The sequence below is a fragment of the Coffea eugenioides genome, unplaced genomic scaffold, assembly GCF_003713205.1.
Source record: "Coffea eugenioides isolate CCC68of unplaced genomic scaffold, Ceug_1.0 ScVebR1_459;HRSCAF=1141, whole genome shotgun sequence".
Lineage (NCBI taxonomy): Eukaryota > Viridiplantae > Streptophyta > Magnoliopsida > Gentianales > Rubiaceae > Coffea > Coffea eugenioides.
In genome coordinates this window covers 32,228-43,914 of record NW_020864298.1, presented here as the reverse complement: position 1 = coordinate 43,914, position 11,687 = coordinate 32,228, and the positions used below count along the sequence as shown (strand labels likewise).

At 41.8% G+C, this 11,687-nt stretch overlaps 1 protein-coding gene across 1 annotated transcript; it reads right to left on the bottom strand.

Moving 5' to 3' along the window:
• Nucleotides 1–1,800, bottom strand: LOC113758296. Its single transcript, XM_027301217.1, has one exon. It carries the CDS (start codon nucleotides 1,798–1,800, stop codon nucleotides 1–3), a length of 1,800 nt encoding a protein of 599 aa, XP_027157018.1.
• Between the last annotated feature and the right edge of the window lie 9,887 nt (nucleotides 1,801–11,687).

Here is an 11,687-nt window from a genome sequence, read left to right as displayed (position 1 = left end):
TTACCGAAACTCCTTTCGTACGGGGAGGTACTCGGCAGTCCAATTGTGTATAGCTCCTTCGGGGATGTTTGGAAATTCCGCATCAGCTGATGGTCCATCTTCGGATATTGCTCCCACAAACAATTGAGTCAGACTTGTTTCCACTTCATCAATTGGACTAAATTCAGATGTAACCACTTCAGTCGGCCTTGGAAAGGTATAGCGTAGTGGCGGAATGTCTAAAGCACCTTGCTTGCCTTCTTTTTCTGCCCTTTTGCGTGCTTTCATCTCTTGTATATCTCTGGCAGTCGGACGGAATCCCAAACCAAATAGGTCCTTCTTTTCGATGAGTTCCACGGGCTTCAGAATGCCTTGTAGATTGCGTCCCAATCCCTTATCAAATTCATATCCTCCGCGAATCATCTCCTTGGCCATCATAACACTGGCCGCTGACAAAACTATTTCATCTTTTGAGTCCTCACTCGTTATCCAACTCACAGAGACAATATCAGCCGTACGGTAAGAAGACACTGAAGCGTTTCGGTTACCATCCTCCTCAGACTCAGAATCGGCCATTACAATGCAATCTTCTTCAGCAAAAATGGTTATCAGCTGGTCATTCACCATAAATTTCAATACTTGATGCAAGGAAGAGGGCACAGCGCCAGAGCTATGAATCCATGGCTGCCCGAGTAAAACATTATAGACACTGGGAAAGTGCATAACTTGACAGGCTATCTGAAATCGAGCGGGCCCCATTTCGACCACCAAATTTACTTCTCCTATGGACTCCCTTTGGGCTCCATCGAATCCTCGAACTACGGTCTCTGAAGGTTTTAATTTGACATCTTGCAACCCTAACTTCACCAACGTTCTCCAAGGACAAATATTGAGGGCAGACCCATTGTCGATCAGTACTTTAGGCAACATTTTCCTAGTGCACCTCACAGCTACATATAAGGCTTTGTTATGACCAGTTCCTTCCGCAGGCAGCTCTTCATCAGAAAAAGTGATTTGTTTAGCAGTCAATACATTTTCGACTATGTGCGAGAAATTGTCAACCGAAATATCTTTAGGAATCCGAGCCTGAGTCAAAGCTTCAAGTAACGCATCCCTGTGCAAGTCGGAGGAGAAAAGCAAGTCTAAAATGGAAATTTGGGCAGGCATTTTGTTCAGCTGTTCAACCACATTGTATTCGCTTCTCTTAAGCCTCTTGAGAAAATCCCATGCTTCTCTTTCGGTCACTGCGGGTTTCGGAGTCGGTTCATGGTTGCTTAATTTGATTGGGGTGCTGGCAGTGGATGAACTTGCAATCTTTCCTGATCTCGTAACAGCAGACACTTCTTCCTTTAAAATTTGTTTACCCCCGATTTGCAAAACGGGCTCACTATAATTCCACGGCACTTGTCGTAAACTTAAAACCGACACTTGTTCTGGGAATTCAATTACCACAGGTTCTAAAGCCGCACTTTCAGATGGGGTTAGGTCTAAAATGAAGGGCCTTTTGTCTTCCTCATACGATGCTTCCTCTATCACAAAAGGTTGATCCATTATCCCAAACGCTTCTGTCTTATTTGACATACTTCGGACAAGCTCTTCGAATTCCTCATTATCCATGATAACTTCAACAGTATCGGCGTGCTCCGGCAAGGGATTCTTGCTCACATTCGGTCCTTGCTCTTCTCTTTTCTTAATCACGATTTCCCCTGCTTCTAACATGTATTGAATTTTATGCTTGAGGAGTCGGCAATTGGCAGTGGAGTGACCAGGTGCTCCTGAATGATAAGCACAAATAGCATGTGGATTGTACCCAACCGGCATGCCATAAGGATAAGATGGAGGGGGAATCACGCCTATTTTGCCGGCAGCCTTCAATTGCTCATACAATTGGTCCAAAGGCCTGCCTAGGTTGGTGAATATTCGGGTATGGTTTTGATTGTAGGTGTCAGTAGGTTGGGGATAGTTATAGGTGGGTCTGTTTGGTGGGGGAAACCTCGGACTGTAAGTAGGACGTGGACGAGTTTGTGGAAAATTTGGTTGAGATATTTGAAAAGGGGCCGTAGGCGGGTTGGCGTAATTTGGGCGAGGTCGGGGGTAAGAGATATTGGTATTATAGACAGGGTGAGAACTTGGATGGTAGGGATAAGGTGGTGAATATGTTGGTTTATGTTGAAATCTGGGTCTTGTTGTAGGGTTTTGGTCCCAGATGAAGGCAGCTTCCCCCTCTTTCTTTTTAAATTGTGGCTTTTTCCCACTACTCCCTTGTCCTTGCAAAGCATCCAACTGCGATTTGAGGGCAGAGACATTAACAATCTTCCCAACTCTTACAAAGTCGTCGTACTCCTCAAGCTTATTGACAATAGTGGCGAACGAGCATCCAGTCATGCGGAAAATTTCCTCAAAGTACGGCGGATCATGTGCTTTAATGAAAGTGCGTATGATTTCGTCCTCAGTCATTGGTGGCTCGACCTTTGCAGCTATTTTTCTCCATCTCTTGGCATAAGTCTTGTGGTCCTCAGAGGGTTTTCTCTTTGTTCCTTCCAACGTGGTTCAGGCCGGAGCCAGCTCGCAGTTATACTCGTACTGCCTCACAAAAGCATTGGACAAGTCAAGCCAGGTCTTTACTTCTTCGGGTTTCAGATTGGAATACCAGTCGAGTGCATCCCTCTCCAAACTTTCCGGGAACAACCTTAGAGGCAGATTCTCATCATCTACGGGCTTTCCCAACTTGTTAGCAAACAGTCGGAGGTGTGTTTTGGGATTACCCGTCCCATCATACTTGTTAAATTTAGGGGTTTTGAACCCCTCAGGCAACTGCACATTCGAAAAAGGCAAAACTCATCGTAATCCAGGACTCCTTGCTTGTTCAACCCCTGAATTTTTCTCATAAATTCATCGAAACGGTCTAGGCGCTTGAGCAGCTTCATATCAACGGGAGCAGAAGATTCTCCCATCTCTGGCTTGGTTTGAACAGTATGGTCTGGCAGGAAGGGCTCAGCAGTAGTGTGATAAAAGGTATGTGGCTCAGGTGGCATATTTGAAGTGACTTGGGGTTGTGGACCTCGCATGTGAGTAGGGAAAAATGAAGGATTAGGAGGGTAAGTGTATGGCAAATTTGTGGTGGCATAGGTGAAAGTTTCTTCGGGTGGAATAGGGAATGATGGAGTAAAGGTAGCTTGAGTCGAAGGTATGACAAATGGTTCTTGTTCAGGTTGTCTGACGGGTACGGGCTCGGGTTGAACTCCGCTGCTGATAAGCTCATCAATCAATTTCCTTTGGGCCGCCATCTCGGTAGCCATCTCACCAAACTTAGTAAGCATCTCGGTTAGCTGAACCCCTAAACTCGTAGTCTCAGGTTGAGCGATAGTAGCAGACCTATCCGTTGGTTCCGGTTGTGAACTCATGTTTACACGACTCCTCTGGGCTTGACTACGGGATCGTGTTATGATGGGGCTTCGATGGGAAGCTATGTTTAAATATTACCTGAAAATTTTGAAAGGAATCGCCTTTAGATTTAGCCCTTGCTTAGCTTTTCCAACAAAAAGTACAAAGAAAAGGAAAAAGACAAGAGTTAGTAAATATCCAAAAAATTCGGATGCATGTCCTATTGGGGGACCCTTTTTGTGCCAAGGGTAGGCCTAGCATGATGTGACACCTTCGGGGTAAAATCCCAATTTCGAACCTGTAAGTGAATATAAAAGCAGGAATTCTCATTAAATATGGATAAACTCAATCCTTCTTTACAATCTCATTGATGGTTCGACTGACCATTCTTACAAAATCTTTATGTCTAGCTAGTTTAGTGTGTTGGGATTCCCTAGAACTCCCGATACTAAGTTTCTGGATCTCATCTTGGATTTTATCAAATGCACCCAATGCCTTTTCCAATTTCTCGATTTTTCCTGCCTCTTTCTTCAATTGTGATCGGACATCTTCCAATGCTTGATCGGCCACCATGATCTGCAACTGATGATCCTCCAATTCTTTCCTTAATTTCTCATTCTGCTCTTCGAGACTAACGGAGACCAACGGTACCCTTTCTCTTCCTTGTTCCACTATCGATTTGATCCAGTCGTTGTACTCCAGGATGACCTTAGGCTCTACTTTATTCACTTGGTCCAAATGCAGGTTGTCCAAACTACACAGATTCCCCCAATATTCCAGCACCATACTCCGGCACTAAGCAATTGTATTGAGTTCGATGCTTCCCACTCCTTGTATGGTCGGCACTCGCTGCGGATACCCAAACTGTCTCATAACTCGTTGTGGCACATACATAATCAATCCACTGGTGCTCGCTAACGGGATGAAGCCAAGTTGTGTAGTCTTGAAAGCTGGATCCCTTACTTTCGTCCAATCAAGAACCCATTGTATCTTATCCGAAGTTAAAGCATTGAATTCCTGAATAAACAAACTCGGAGACGCTATTCAATAGTATTTTCTAACCCTTTCTCGGTGCGACTCAACCCAATTTGCTGTTGGAAGGCATGATCCCAATGGATTTAGCGCTCTTTTTGACAGATGTTCCATTGCCCACATTTGAAGTATCAGGTTGGATGCGTAGAAAAACCCTCTCTTCTTTCGGCATTCAGTAATAGCGGCGAAGATGTCAGCAATGATAACGGGTACTAGGGTGGGAGTTTTTCCTTTAATTCCCAAAAACACACTCTGAACCATGTTGACCGTTGAGAAAATAACTTTTCCATGCTTTTGCGGAAACAGGAGTAGATTAATCAGGGTTATTCCAAAGGCTTGCACTCGTTTCTCCTCCCATTGCTCTCTTCTAATGAAGAAATCCTCGTGGTGACGGTCATAAGCTTCCTTTTCCCCAAATCGCGTGTATAAGAACTCCAGCAGGCATGATCTCGCATCCGGGTGTTGGTTCATGCTAAACTGTCTCAACCCTAAGAACCTACAAAATTATTCTCTGGTGCCATTCGTTGGGTATACCATAGGGTGACCTTTCCCAGGTACTTGCAACAATCCTTCTATTTCCTCCAGGGTTGGTGTTAATTCGCACTCTCCAAATCGGAAAACGGAGCCGTCCGGATCCCAGAACTCAAGCAAAGCTTGGACAATGGCTACATTTGGGGTTATGTTCTGGAGACTAGGTAAATGTCCTATATACTGGAAAAGTCTATTCACTTCGTGTGCCATATTGTTCTTCCAATCTACCAGCTCATGAGGTATCTGATTTAGCATTCTACATGGAGCCATCTGGGAGGAAATTCACTTTTAGTACCTTACCTTGGGATTTTACCCCTTAGGTAATACATAAATAGTAAACATGTAAGTTCCATTGGATTAAATATCCGAGACATATGGTGGCTTATTCCTAACACGGGATTCCCTATGTGGCATTCCCTTTCTATGGTTTATGCGTGATGCCAGTTTATTAAAGCAGTAAAATATGCAATTCGAAATGAAACGTGACCTAAGGAACCCTTTATTTGCCAGGGGTAGGCCTAAAATGATATGACATTATTAATTTATGAACGAAATATACCAAAATTTCTTAAACGTGCAATAGCCTATCTACAAGGGCAGGTTCTAAAAGAAGATCATGCTAGACCTTTTATCTCTTAATGTTTGTGAATGCAAAAGGCAAGAAACAAGGAAAGTTAGCTCAACACATAACACATTGTGGCAATCAAATAATATGATGTAGAAAGCAAAAAAAATAAAAAAAAAAAATAAGGAAAGAGGGTTGGAATCCCTCCCCTCATGCTAGTGTCCCTAATTCAGGATAAGGTCGACTCTACCCTAGGCAATTCTATTATGGATGCATGATTTGGTTCACTAATGCATCTAGAACTCGATAAGGCTTCGCTCCCAAGCCTTCAGACCTAAAGGCGAAGGGTCATCACTCAGGCCCTTTGATCGTGGCTCGAGTGATCCCTTAGGTAGCGCACTATGGCGCAGAGCACACCATCCGCCTACCCAGGCAATCGATCCTAATCCTACAAGGAGTGTGGGAAACGCCCACGAAAAAAAAAATAGAGTAAATAAGACTATGCATGACTGTGAGGTGCTTTCTTATTGAGGAGGGATTGTACCATTAGATGCGGTCGAAGGTTCTAGGGTAACTTACCTCCATCCCCAAAATGCAATCGCGAAACAAGTAAAAGTAAACAAATAAATGAACCATTCTTCATCACATACATAGTGTGCGAAGAGCGATTATGCGCTGTAGAAGATGCAAAAACCCTAAAAAGAGAAAAAGGGTAAAAGGGAACGAAGAAATGCAACCCTAAACATCCAAATGCGATATATGAAAGGTTAAAAAAGAAGAAAGATTGATAAATCAAATTTGCTCGGACTCTCTAAGTCCCCAGTGAGCGCCAGCTGTCGCGCCCATTTTTTAATAAAATAAATAAATGAGTTTAGAAAGATGGATTTTGATTTTTTTGGAAAAATGAGTTTTGTTTTTAGAAAATGAATAAAGGAAAAGGGCCTAAATGGGGTTTGTAATGCGACGATTTGGGCCCAAATTATAGTTTAAAAAGGGATTTTGAAATAAAAATCGGAGTCGCCACTTAGTATTGAGTTAAGGTGTACCAAGTCACCTAAAAATGAATTTTTTAAAGAAAAAATAGAAAAACCCTTTTTAAATGATTCCAAGTCTACGAAAATCAGAGAAAAAGATTCGGGAGTCACATTTGACGAAAGGGAAGGCAAGGATAAAAATCTAAGGCACCCTTTCAACCTAGCCAAGGCTAGTTGCGTGATTTAGTCAAAGATTTTCTTAATTTAACCTAAAAATTTATCACATTTGGATGTACTATATGAATGCAAACCCTAGACCTAGGGGGGTATCAGGGAGCAAAATTTCTCTTCAAAGCTCGAATGGTGCCAATCACATTAATTGTGACGCCCAATAATGACTCTTTGGAGAGGTCACGAATAATGCAAAAATATGAGACTCTAAGAAAAGAAAGGGATAAAATAATTATAGAAATATACATATCTTAAAGGAGTGCATTATGTCGGGTACGGGGGACTAATGTTCGTGACTCAATTTTTCCTTTAATAGAGGGAATACGAGCGTGCTAAGGCTAGAAAGCCAAACTCGTCCTTATCCCATATCCAAGGGGCTTTCCTAATCTAGCATGCAAATGATTTAACCTAGTTTTTATTTCTTAAATGAAATGCAAATCTAATGTATGTTCTCATACAAAGGGGTAAGGAATATATATATAAGGGAAAATATGGGGGAAGGGGTATACATATATGAGAAAAGTGTCATGCAACATGGTGAAAGAGGCCCTAGAAAGTAAAGATATGCATGAGATGAAGTGATTTTTATCACACAATCATGATATAGCGTGCGAAGGGCACCTAAGGGTCTAGCGTTGGACTAGCCCATATTTCTACATTTTTCACTAGCGTTGGGCTAGTGAGAAATCGAACAAAGAAATCACAACTAACGTTGGACTAGTGTGATATCGAGAAGTGGATCACAACTAGCGTTGGACTAGTGCGATAACGTCACACATTAATTATAATCAAATAAATCATGTAAGACCATGTTTGGTTCAGCTGTTGTTTCCTCCCTTTCTTCTCTTGACACTTGGTCTCGTTTTGTTTCACTGCTCTGACCATGTCCGCGATTACGTTTCCTCCCTTTCTTCTCTTGACACTTGGTCTCGTTTTGTTTCACTGCTCTGACCATGTCCGCGATTACGTCCCTCTTTTTTTTTTCCCTTCTCTCTTTTCTTTCCAAAAGGGTACTTTCATGCATGAATGCAATAAATTGACTAAAAGAACAAAATCTATCATACCAATTACACAAGTAACATATCGCACATAACACGCCATATTAAAAGACGGATAAGCAAGTACACAAATACATATCAAGTTGGACAGATAACCATGTACACAAGCACATATACGAGCACATATACTAACGTTAGGTAGTCGTAATATACGGACGAACCAAAAGGAAAAGGTGAAGTCGTCCCAGTATCAGCCCATCTGGTCTCTCACATCACTTACTATCCAAACTAGATGTCCATTAATCTCTTGTGCTCATTCTGGTCAGACAAAGCCTGTTCATGTTTCCAAAATACAAGGCTCGTTTCCAAAATACAAGGCTCAAATACCTAGTAGCTTGCATCGCCTCAATTCTGGAGTACTCGGGCACGAGAATCCGAAATAAGATAGTTCACATCTCGAGCTGGCCAATCCCCAGAGTAAACCATCTACAAATCGAAATTCCTGCCCGACATACCTATCTATGGTCCTTAGATACCATAAGAAAGATTGAAGACCTATAACACTTCAGGGTTCATAGCTTATGCTCGAACGAGCACTTAATCCTTCATACCCATTCACCACTCAGCCCAAGCTCACTCCGCGCAGAGACCACGCGAAGCAGGCTCTGATACCAACTGTGACGGCCCCACCTCCCCCTAAGGCGAACCAAAGGGTTCGGCGGGCCGCCTGCCCAGCTCTCGCCGGGACTCAAAATTTTAAAACAATAAAATTAAATGAACCTACAAGCATACTATTCACAAGATATCTAACGCCAAAAGAGTTCTATTTACATCTTCAAAAGTATCGAGTCAAACCACTCTAATACATTAGAATAACAACCAGCAGAAGGTAGACCCTATGGAGGGTTCTTATACAAACCACCAAAACAAAAACAAACATCCTAACTGTCCGACTGTTACAATCAAACCTAACTATACTAGTGTATGTGTCAAAAGTCCCCGCGTCGGCCCCTGCTAAGGAAAACAAAAGGAAAGGGGTAAGCTATATGCTTAGTAAGTAAACAGGGGCAAAAGCGTAAATCTCACGTAACAACAATTGCACAGTAAGAGTAAAGCAAAAGCAGAAAAGTAACATCACATAATAAGGATACAGGTGGCTCCAAAGCCAAGTCATTTGCCATGCGTGATCTCCTGTCGACACTCCGTCGACCATAAATAAGGTCCGTAGAAACTTCACTTGTACACCCACCGAACACCTTATCACCCTCACTGGCCAGTCACCTCACAAACTTGCCCGGGCGAACGAAATCACAAACTTGAGCTTGAATCACAAGCTCGGGTCACAAACTCGGTCCACATTCTCGGTGAACCAGATTCACAAACTTGGTGACCTCAGACTAAGTTGGACTGGCTTCGACCAAACCCTGACCGGCTCGAATAGTCCATTTCGGTCGGAAGATCAACCCCAAACTCACAAACTTCACAAAATTATTCAAAAGTCACCCCGAGCCACAAGCTCAAGGGGTTTAGTTCCAAAATGATTCATATACATATGCCATATACAAATGTGTGCGTAAATTAGGGTTTAGGTCGAGTGCGATAAAGTACACCCTCGCCTAGGTACCCTTTTCATACATATCAAAACACATAAGCAACTAACACATAAGAGCGGCCTGAATACTTACACAACGAACAAAAGAGCAAAAGTACGAAATTCGTGCCACGAGGAGTAGCTAGTATGCCCCACCGGCTCCACCTAGCTCACCAACGTCTGAAATTGAAGATTGTGTCACAATATATCACAAACGGCTACTAACATACTTAAAACAAGCAAAACGGCAAAATCGGCACACAAGTGTAAAACGGGTGCACGCGCCCGCGCGGAACGGCAAACGGAAATGGTCAAATCTGCCTTCTCAAACCGTTTTGATCAAAAGTTAGCCTAGGAATGTCGGATCAAGGTACATGAGGTACCGTTACGAAGCTAAGAGGAAGGGATACTATTTTCATGAAGACACCTAAGTCCGGATCTGAACAGAAATAGGTCGAAAGTATGGAAAATCGTTCAAGAAATTCGCACTTTAGAGTGACGAACAGGGTATGTTGGCTGGACCATAACTCCCAGCTCACAAATCAAAATCAGAAAATTCCAAAGGCATTTGAAAGCTGAGACATAAGGCTAAAACTTTGATGTTTTAGTCAAGACCTGAATCTATTCAGAATAGAATGAAAATTGAGTGCCAAAGTACCCGTCAGAACTGTCCAGACCAAAGGCAGTTCTGACGATCAATCTTGTTTTGGTCATAACGGAAGCTACGGAACTCGGAATTCGATGCACTTTATACCGTTTCGAAGTTAAAACCAAGATATACATTTCTTATGAAGGAGTCGACACCCAGATCGTACAGCATCAAAACCGAAAAATGCACGGTCAGAGGTTGAAATTCAAAACGTACACAATTTCAGGGTACAAAACAGGTGCGAGTGTTTTGGTTATAACTCGAGCTACACAGATCCGTTTGACCAGAAATTTTGTAGATATATTCAGGACATAAGATGCTACAGTATTTAAGAAGGCCACTCAGTCCAGTTTCGAGGGTAACTAGGTCAAACATGCAAGAAACTACACCAGAACCGGAAAAACAGATTCACAAAATGCATTCTAGCGGAAACATCATAAATCAGGCTATCCAAGTCCAAATCCAGAAATTCCAAAACCAGATGAAATCTAAGAAACAGGGTTAAATTTCATCAGAAGACCTCAACAACCAATTCGGAAGCAATCCTGACCAAAACAACCAATTACAGGATGAAAGTCTTACATTCGGGTAAAACCAGAACAGCAATAGTAATTTCGACTTTTCTCATTCCACACTACTCCAATTTACCTGAAATTTTGTAGGCACCTTTAAAATGTCATTCCCTAAAACTTTCATGTTTTGAGCTAAGGCCAATTCGGCCTCTATCTAGGACCTAAAAATTCGGACAGAATGATCCCTTAAGAACCCTAGGTTTTTCAATTTTCTTCCAAAACAGAAATTGGTTGCAATTAATCACTTTTCCCACCTCCTAGAGTCAATATAGACCATTTCCAATCATCATAGATAGCCACACAATCATGCTTATTTTAAAACAGAAAAATCCCCAAAAATGATAAAACTTCATCATTTCAACCACAAATCAAGAAATAACCCATAAATTTGCATCTCATACAACCACTAAGCATGATTTAAGCATCAATTAAAGGAGGAGGGTGGTTCTTCACAACTTACCTTTAAAACAAGAGAGAGAGAGAGCTATTGGTCACCTTAGCTTTTCAAACAACTTCACCAATCACTTTAAAATCACCAAGTGGAGGAGTTTTGTGGAGCAAAACCAAAATCAAACGGTAGGAGTGGAAGATTGAGCAAGTTTGGATCAAATTTTGGAAGAGCTTTTCTTTTCTTTTCTCTCTAATGAGGGCCGGCTATGAGCTTGATATTTGTGGGAATTTTTGGGTCAAATTTTTGAGTTATTTTGGTAAAATGGTAAAAGCATGAATAGTAAGTCAAAAGTAGAATTTAATCTCTAAGTGACACATGTCACTTGCATTAATGGTTTGCCTAACTTTTGTCTCTCTCACACCTATCCACTTGGCAACCTCTAAATATCTCATAACACCCGGTAATTTAATTCCAGTATTCAAAACTTAACCTAGTTGGCCGATTTTTCCGAACTTTTCGCACTAGTGGGTCCCACATCCAGTATACGCTCTTAATTTCTCAAAATCTATTCGATACTAGAAAAATCATCTAAAAACTATATCTTCTCCTTAACAATATCTAGAATTTTTTTGTAATCACGAAAATGCAGAAAACAAGCCATGAAAAATGCGAAAACCTAGAAAATGCAAATTACGGGTTCTCACACTCTCTTCCCCTTAAAAGAATTTCACCCTCGAAATTTTACCTTCCAAATTTAAAGTAACCAATGGCCTGTACCTTCTCCGTCTTC